The sequence below is a fragment of the Trichomycterus rosablanca genome, chromosome 17, assembly GCF_030014385.1.
Source record: "Trichomycterus rosablanca isolate fTriRos1 chromosome 17, fTriRos1.hap1, whole genome shotgun sequence".
Taxonomy (NCBI): Eukaryota; Metazoa; Chordata; class Actinopteri; order Siluriformes; family Trichomycteridae; genus Trichomycterus; species Trichomycterus rosablanca.
The window spans coordinates 27389378-27398694 of record NC_086004.1 but is presented as its reverse complement, the minus strand read 5'-3'; the positions used below and the strand labels follow the sequence as shown (position 1 = coordinate 27398694).

The following is a 9317-nucleotide window of genomic DNA, read 5'->3' as shown; positions in this document are numbered from 1 at the left end:
AAATTTCCCGGGAAAACTTGCACCACGTGACTTCCAAGCGGCGTTTTCTTCTTTGCTTCATGTTTTTCCTACCTGTTTTCCCACCGAGTCTTCGTCCTGCTCAGGGATTGGCTAGGACGGCATTTACGCAAACGAGAACTTAATTGACGCGGTCAGAGTCCAATCAAAAGCAAGATTTTTCTCTGACAGTGGGCGGGATCTGTCTGAAAACAGGTAGGGAAAGAAATTTGTTCCTTACACGTGTAAATTTCAAGATGGCGATGCCGCATGGGGACTCACGCGGAAAATTAAACGCCGGTTTTACGGAATTTGCAACAACAGAGACGTTTGAGGACTCTCAGGTTGGAATATATTTATAATTTAAACCATACAAACAGTTAGTTGGTGTTGGTATAACCTGATCGCTCGTTGATGACACGTCTGAGTAGAAACGATTTCAGGCCACGTGGGCGCTGAGTTACATTATAATCTGTAAAACTCCAGCAAACGTGAGCAGCTTTAACAGCGAAGTTACATGTAATAATTAAAATCTAATTAGTTAATCGTGTTTATAATATATGTGTTATATTAACAGAAGGTGACGTGGGATAAGGGTGTCAGATATTCACCCGGAAATCAGTAACCTGGTGCTGCTGAACTGGTTAATGGACTTAAACCACTGACAGTCTGTTTGTTTTAGATCTAAGAGTGTTGGATATCCCAATCCAAACCATGGCTACAACAGCCTTCATTTCACTTTATAAAGGGTGTTTTAAGAGTTTCTGCTAAAATTCATGAGCCCTGCTGAAATTTGAGCCCATTGAGTAAAAATACTTGAGGCCAGACACTGAAGTTGGGATCCTGGGAAGTTGGGAAAACTGACTTGCCAACAATGTTCCTATTCCTGACAGAGGTTGAGGTCAGGGCTCTGTGCAAGCTCAGTCATGCTGGAACAGGAAAAGTTTTTCCCCAAAGTGTTCCCACAAAGTTAGAGCCATTTTATTTAAATTATATAACAAATTTCATAAGCATTAGTTAAGTCAAGTCAACTTTATTTATATAGCGCTTTTTACAATATACATTGTCTCAAAGCAACTTTACAAAATCCAGGACCAACAGATACAAAAACCCCTGTTGAGCAAGCCGAGGGCGACTGTGGCAAGGAAAAACTCCCTGAAAATTACAGGAAGAAACCTTGAGAGGAACCAGACTCAGCAGGGCCCGTCCTTCTTGGGTGGCCTGGAGGATACTTTAAATAAATACACGATTTACACAAATCATACAAACACAGAATTAAATGATCTAAAAGTCATAACTGGTAATAAATAGATAAATAAACAATTAAATAATAATAGAGTTGTTATCCGCTCTAGTCTTCAATAAAGTCTGTAGTGATTTCTCGTCGTTGCAATTACTCCAGACCCGTCACATCTGACAGGAGCAGCATCGTTGTCCCGGCAGTCTCGACTTTAATCCTTAACCTCGGCTGGTAAACAGGTTTCCATCAGAATGCCCTCGGGGTAAAACAACAGAGAATGTAGTTAATAATGTACAATGCTAGTTGACAAACAGTTTTACAGAGAGTTTTAGACTCCGGCAGCCCTAATTATTACAGCATAACTAAAAGGGAGAGCAAGCAGGTAACAAGGTCATGAAGGCTTTCACAGGACATCAGCGCCCATCTCCCCACCGTCATCAAACCTGAGTGATCGGACAAGAGAGGCAGGACGACAGCAACCCAACATCCCTGATCACCAGTGATGAATGTGGCTGAATTGCAAAAGTTGGTAATTAGGAGGGCTGTCCTCAGGCCATATAGTATGTCGGATACTCCCATCAAATACAAAATACAATTGTGTTTTATTGACATAGTTGAGGACTAGAGTTGATATCATAAGCCATTCATAATGAAAATCATACCTTTGGACAGTGGTAGCCTAGAGGGTAGAGCTTTGGGCTATCAAGAGAGGTCGAATATCAGCTCAGCCATGTTACTGTTGGGCACTTGAGCAAGGCCCTTAACCCTGTCTGCTCCAAGGGTGCTGTATGATGGCTGACCCTGTGCTCTGACCCCAGCTTCCAAACAAGCTGGGGTACACGAAGAAAGAATTTCGTTGTACTGTACTCCCGTATATGTATATATGACAAATAAAGGCATTCATTCTATTCTATTAATGGTTTAAAAACTTTGTCGTCTTTAGCTGCATTATTAGGTCAGTAGCCCACATGTACCTTTCTAAGTTCATCTTACATTTTAACTGTGTTGTAATGTATAGATTGTGGTGCCTTGATCAGTGAGTAAAAGCCTGTTTCTGATAAAGATATGTTAATTATACTGAACTTGTTTTTATGTATCTGAAGGATGAATTTAGAAAAAGTCATACATTTGGATTTGGGCGTGATGTCTGCAGTGCTTCAGACATGCTTCATAGCAGCTTGGAACCTTCCATTCTATCTATTTTTGAGGAATCATCTGCTGCAGAGGTGAGAGAAAGTAAAATGCAAGAAATTACAGTAATCTTGGTATTAAACAGTAATTTACCTAGATGGTTTTGAGCATGAACGCGCCTAAGAGTCAAAGTGCTGTGAAAATGAACTCTTGCTTGTGTGAATCCAGTAGTATGAACAAACTGACACTAATGCATCGATGACTAAATTCTGGGTTTGTATTTTTAGACCAAGATTCAGGTCGATGAGGAAAGCGAGGCTACATTGCTGTCCGCTCTTTCAGAGATGCTGGACAGTGTGATCGAGGAGACGCTGTCCCCCTTTGATACACTGCCCGACTCTGAACTCTTCGTGGGGTCAAGTAGTCAAGACTCTAAGGTAAGATTTACACTTAACCTACAAAGATGAATCTTTTTTTATTATTTTGAATTAGGATCATATGCAATATAATGTTTTGCAGTTTCATGAAGTTTTTTATTGTTTTTAATTTGCTGTTTGTCTTCGACAGTTAAAAATATTGCATAGTTTGGCCGTTTCTCCATCTGACAGAGAACCATCTCCTCGAAGATCCCAACGGTCCCCACTTACAAATACAAAGGTAAGAACTGGCGGCAGTTGTATTCCGTTGTATTTTTATACATGTGAAACCTTTGGTACCAGTCCAAGTAGGAAAATGTGTTAAATGTGTGTGCTTTTGTGTGTGTTTTTAAAGAAGGCCCCTAAGAGCCCCTTTTAATTTAAATGCATTACAAGTTGGTTAAGTTGTTTTTAAGTTGTGTTTGGTTTTGAACAGGTAGAGGTTTTGCATTCGGACCGGCAGTTAAGGCCGAGGCTCCATCGCAGAACCCAGACTGCAATCATTCAGAGAAGCGATGGTGAGGAGGAGGACCTTAGTGAAACCAGGAGACGTCCTCTGAGAATCTTCCGGATCGAATCTGACCCAGCACTGTGCCAGGAGGAGCAACAGGATGGATTTGTACCTATGCTGCTGGTAGATCTGATCAAGCACATGCACCCATACAGCCTAAAAGTTGCTCTGGAGAAGGAGAGTCTGACGGCAGTTCATAAGCTTGAAGAGGAGGATGTGTTTGTGGATGTTGAAGGTGATGATGACATGGGGGAGAGTGTTGCTAGTGTTGGTGCTAACTCACTGTGTGATCCCGACTCTTCTTTTGGAACCGATGGAAGCTTAAGGAAAGACGAACCATCTTGTGATCAACAGAATAAAGGAGATAAAGATGCCACAGTCATGACCAGTTCTGTGAGGGTAAAGAAGCAGGTAACCTTTGCCACCAACTTAGCCACAGTCTATGAGTACCAGCCTGATTTTGATGATGAACCCTGTAAAGACCTGCCAGAAACCCAATTTTCAGAAACATCAAAAAGATCAGACTGTGATTTAGCTTCACCTGAGTACATTGAGGCTCCAAGGACAGATCCTTCCCGAGACGGCAATGCAAAATCCAAAACTCTCAGCCTGCAGGAGTACCGTCTGCTCAGACAGAAGACGACACCAAAGGAAGAAGGAAGGCTTGACCACAGGACCAAATGGCCTTCGATCCCCAAGCCTCCTAAAGAGCTTCCTCCCATCCAGTTTAATCCAGGTTACACCCCAGCTCAGGTTAACTCTCAAACCTCATCTGCTAGTACCAAGACCTTGACTCCACATGCTGCGAGCAAGCCTAGAAGAAACCTATTTTTGAAAATAAAATCCCCTGTAAAACAAATAAAGCCTGTGCAAAGTAGTGACCCTCCAAACCCGGTCACTGTGCCCCTTAAACCACTTTTATGCCCCGTGCAGCAGGACATTAGTAATTCCCAAACTGTTAGTTCTAATAAAGAGCCGAATTCTGCCACCCAAGTACAGCAGGTATCTGATTCAGGTGAAGATCTCTTAGTTAAACAGGCAAATTGTTCCCCGACCATCTCTGGAACTATTACGAGCACCCTCTCTGCACCATCCACACCCTTGAAGAGTAAACCAGTGCAGGTGTCGGAAATAAGCCTCCCTTCCACACAGATACCGTCCGCTAACATGGAACAGGGTGGTGCAGAAGAGCAAAAGCAGCAAGCTACAGGAGAAATAGGTAATTAAAACAGATTATTGGACTGCTATTAAGTGTGATGATGAAATACATTTCTGTTTGCATCTCAGTTCTCTCTTAACTCTGCATGGATGCGCACAAACATACACTGGCTTAATATTTTTAATTTTTTTCTTTATGCAGGAATAGAGGCTACTGATGTTACCAGTCTTCTGGAGCAATTTGAGACACAAGGTAAGATTTCCTTTTTAGTTTGAATAGAAAACCATGGAATGGAATTATGAGTGATTTGTAAAGTTTACTGATTAAACACCATGTCCATACTGTCAAAGAAAAATATTGTGTAAGTATTTACCAGGGCTAGAGTTCTCCCACAAAACCATAAAACAAGCCAACTAAATATTATTACTTGCACATACCCTGCCCATACAGATACACAGTTAGTTTGGATCCCAGATGGCCTCCTTGATATTGTATGTACTCATTAAACAGGGTAAATAATAGAAAAGAAAAATAATAAGAAAAAAATAAAGGAAAATGAGGAAAATACATGGATGACTTAAACATTAGTATTTGAATCTTTTCTATTTCTTTATACAATGCTTATATCAAATCATGATTCCCAAAGTAACCGACTATTTGTTAAGGCTATTTTGCTGAATCCATCAAATCTGATTTATTTATCTCATTTAGGGTTTTACTTTTATTTTATTTTAGATGTAAATATGGATGTATTATGGATTTGGGATGTTAACATGGATTGAAATAAAATTTTAGAATAAAAACACTTGCATGGCATTATAGAAATCTGAGATTTTGACAAGTGGTCTATTGTTTCCAGTAGAATTCAGTTGTACCTCATTGGCTCTAATCTTTAATGCAGTGCCCCAAGACTTATTTTCAATGAGGTTTGTCTATTCAAGCCACTTTTCTAAATTGAGACAGCGTTGAGAGAGAGAGAGAGAGAAGGGTGAATTAGGTGACTAAGAGTACAACATATTGTGTTAAACATTTAAACGTGTGCTTTAGATTACATAAATGCTATAAAATAAACGTGGAAAATTATTTGAATTGTGTCTGTGAATTTAGTCAGACAGCCCTAAAGAGCAGTTTTAAAAATTCTTTGTATTTTTACCCCCTCAGGTCTCACTCCTCCAGCCACACCTCCTCATCAGGTCTGGAAGCCTTTAGTACCTTCTCCTCGAGCAAAACCACACAAATCTCCAAGCAAAGCCATACAAATCATCGAACCCAAGCCACTGCCGCCTAGCAAGATTCATTTCAAACCTCAGCCACCTTCTTCCGTGCCTGCCTCAAGCCTGTCTTCGGCATGTATGGACCATGACTACTGCAGATCTCAGGACTTAAAGCTCAGCAATACAAAAGCACTTTCTACTGTTCATATGCACAAAACGGAGTCAAGCAATCGTACAGACCATAACCCTGTGGAGGACAGGACCTGCCGTGAGACGGAGCGTCTCTCCGGCTCTGTTTTTCTGTCTCCGGATAGCTCCCCTGGCAGGTTGGAGGGCGGCAGTGCAGGTGAAGTTGGAGAGTCCAAACCACAGATGTCTGTGCGCTGCTCCACACACTCCCCAAGCCCTTCAGCCAGAGGAAGGCCCAGGAAGAGATGTTACAGACGGAGCTATCAGCGTTCAGACTCCAGTTCAGTGTCTTCGTCTCGTTCCTGTTCTACGTCTTTGTCCGATTCCTCACAGTCACCACCCAGAAAAAGGTAAATGTGTTGTTCAAACATGTGTATGTAAAATTACAGCCCTCACCTTTTAAGCAGGGGCTGATGGGAGTACCAAGCAAATTTGGTCATAAGAAAGATATAATCCATGATTTGAGTGCATTGTAAATCCAGTGCATTGGTGGACTGGTCCCAATAAGGCTTTGAAGAAAAATGGAGCAACAACTTGAAACGTGATGGGATATGAAGTGTTTTTGGTTTTGATGTTTGATGCTGTGACGACAACAATGACAAGCAGCTACGTAACTACACCTTTAGAATAATGCATATTCACCACTTTTACCATTTTTTTCAGGCACAGATCGAGGTATTCTGAGAGAAGCTCAAGCTCCTCGTCTCGCTCCAGTTCTGGCTCTTTGTCCCCCTCTCCGATCAGAGAACGCAGACGCCGGTTCCGTCAATCACACACCAGATCGTTCAGTCGTTCTCGCTCCCGCTCTCCACAGTCGGACTGGAACCAGAGTTGGAGCAGGCGGAAGAGGTCAGTGAAAGAGCGAGTCCAGACAAGTATAGTGTTAAAACATTTAGTCAATTTAGAGTCTTTTCCACATCTAATCCAAACAATAATTTGCTTATCATACATGACTAGTGTGCACCACGGACCCTGTATGTATCCGTTACATTAGTCTCTGTTGTGATCGTACAGGCAGATGGAACGCTACTGTCAGAGTAGATGGGAAGAGGCTCACAGGATGCAAAAGCAAAGAGCTATTGTGAGTACTGTCGGATTTCCCCCTGCTTTAAGGAAAACTGTTAAGGCTGCTTGAATGAACATTCTGATATTTGACCCCTCAGGACGAGCGTCGGATTGTGTATGTTGGAAGAATACGTGGCTCTATGACCAAGGATGAGCTCAGGGAGCGCTTTGCACTGTTCGGGAGGATTGAGGATTGTACAGTCCACATTAGGACTCACGGGTAAGGTGAACACATTTAGGGCCCCATGTAATTAGTTTGTTATTTTCCCTTATTACTAAACTATAAAAGGATTTTTTTATATAATACAATTATACCAGTTTACACTATGTAAAATATTGAAATGACATATTTGTAATTTAACTGTTGTACATTAGTGTAATACTGTTCTAATACACTTGCTGCATGTGTTTGAGGTTTGAAACACACTTATAATAACAATCAGCAGATAAATTAATTAATTTAATCAACAGTGTGAACCGAATTATTAAGTGTTTTATTTCCTCACTACTTGCTAATCCTCCCATCTTTCCTAACACGGTGGTGCTGAAAGTGTTTAAGCTCTCTTTATGAGAATATTTGCCCATGTCCATATTTGACATTCTTCTCTTTTGTGTCTAAATAATCTTTTATCTCACCTTTTTTTAGAGACAACTATGGGTTTGTTACCTATTATAACACAGACGATGCTTTCGCCGCCATAGAGAACGGGTCGAAGTTGAGGCAGCCTGATGAGCTCCCCTTCGATATCTGTTTTGGTGGGAGAAGACAGTTCTGCCAGTCAAACTACATGGATTTAGGTTTGTTGATGCTCTCCTTTCCATTCAACCCTCATCTGCAATGCTCACAATGATGGCTAACGTCCTAAGATTTGGTGTAGCTTGTTAGCAAGCTGAGCTGATGCAAAATTGCCATATGAGCTTCCAGTACAAAAACAGAAGCTTTATTCTTTTAATAAATTGTAACACTGTCCCTGAGAATTGGCATAATGTACAGCAGTGTTGTTAGTGGATGCAGCCTAATCTCAGCGGACATGAACAGCTTGTTAGATTAATATTAAAAAAAGCTTATTAGATTGTAATTGTGATAAATTTAGAGCAACATTTTTGGCCATTTTGTCATTTATTTTAGACTTTTATAATTTCAACTTTTATATTTCATTTTTGACAAAGAGAAAACCATAAACTTTATTAAGATTCTTAGGCAAGAAGTATTTAAAGGTTCTGTTAGAGTTGGTGTGGGGCTTTCGCATTGGCACCCTTTGTGTTTGCAGCCACTATCTTAAAAGCAATGACGCGCTGTTGGATTGAACTGTTATCTCACCAATATGCCCCCAACACTCAGTTCAATTATTTGCTCTTCCTATCTGTAAAAATAACCAGAGTTCCCATTTGGTAACAAACCAGTGTTTGAGTCACATTGACTACTTTAGTGCACATTACCAGTTCTGTGCTTTTATAAAGAACACTTTTTATATGCCAGTCGTCCATTACAAATTCTGATTGACCTTAAATTCTACCTTTGTTCTGCAGATTCAAACCGTGAAACGGATCCAGTCTCAGGAAGGTTCAGGAACGCTGCACTTGACTTTGACACCCTGCTTAAGCAGGCCCAGCAAGGCCTGAAAACGTAGCACACTTTGTTCTTTTCAGGAGGATTGAGGAAACAATTAATGTGTGGAGCATGATTAACACAAAACAGGAAGTTACCTCAGAAAACCCAAAGCGCTTAACCTCACACTAAATTTAGCTCATATGTAGCTTGTTTGGACATGAAAGTTAAAACCTTCTATTGAAGTGCATTGATTATATAGAGGAGAAACAGTATATAAAAACAGAAAAGCAGGAAAATGTGTTACAAAATTATGTTTGGTATTTTATGTGTTGTCTTCAAAATATGCTGATGTTTCATGTGTAAAAATGTGTTATCTGCAAAGTATAAGCTTTTTGTCTGTTGGAATGGAAGCACTTAAATAAAATTTTTAAACAATGACCTTGATTCTTTCAAGCTAGCTTAGATCATAATCTGCTCTGTCCCTGTAGTGCAAACAATACTAATTCATACATAGAAGCAATTTGGAGGGATCAGTACATCATTTATATGTTTTGAGGGGTTGTTTGAAGCCTGTAGCTTTAGTGAAGGAAAATCTTGGCGTTTGTTGTAACAGTTTGGGGGTGGCCCCTTTGAGAAAGGTTCTGTGTGTTCAGGGGTACTCCAAATTTCAAGGGTGACATGATGGGCACTGTCAAGGGTGTCACTGTCGCCTCAAAGCAAGAAGTTCCTGGGTTTGATTCCCAGATGGTGCGATCCGGGTCCATTAAGTGTGGAGTTTGCATGTTCTCCCTGTGTCTGCGTGGGTTTCCTCCAGGAACACCGGTTTCCTCCAGGAACACCGGT

General features: G+C 40.8%; 1 protein-coding gene across 1 annotated transcript; it reads left to right on the top strand.

Moving 5' to 3' along the window:
- Positions 1-259: 259 nt before the first annotated feature.
- si:dkey-93h22.8 (uncharacterized protein LOC449943 homolog) lies at positions 260-8881 on the top strand. The gene is made up of 12 exons (XM_063012733.1): positions 260-341; positions 2341-2463; positions 2656-2805; positions 2936-3025; positions 3221-4514; positions 4656-4706; positions 5616-6207; positions 6521-6706; positions 6872-6938; positions 7021-7142; positions 7569-7720; positions 8453-8881. Exons 1-12 carry the CDS (start codon positions 261-263, stop codon positions 8551-8553), a joined length of 3009 nt encoding a protein of 1002 aa, XP_062868803.1. The 5' UTR covers position 260; the 3' UTR covers positions 8554-8881.
- The last annotated feature ends 436 nt before the right edge of the window (positions 8882-9317 follow it).

Bases quoted from the DNA above. Each gene is read 5' to 3' on its own strand.
- si:dkey-93h22.8 (XM_063012733.1), top strand. From the start codon at position 261: ATGCCGCATGGGGACTCACGCGGAAAATTAAACGCCGGTTTTACGGAA. The intron at 2,464-2,655 runs GTGAGAGAAAGT...TTGTATTTTTAG, and splicing joins AGGAATCATCTGCTGCAGAG to ACCAAGATTCAGGTCGATGA. The intron at 6,208-6,520 runs GTAAATGTGTTG...CATTTTTTTCAG, and splicing joins CAGTCACCACCCAGAAAAAG to GCACAGATCGAGGTATTCTG.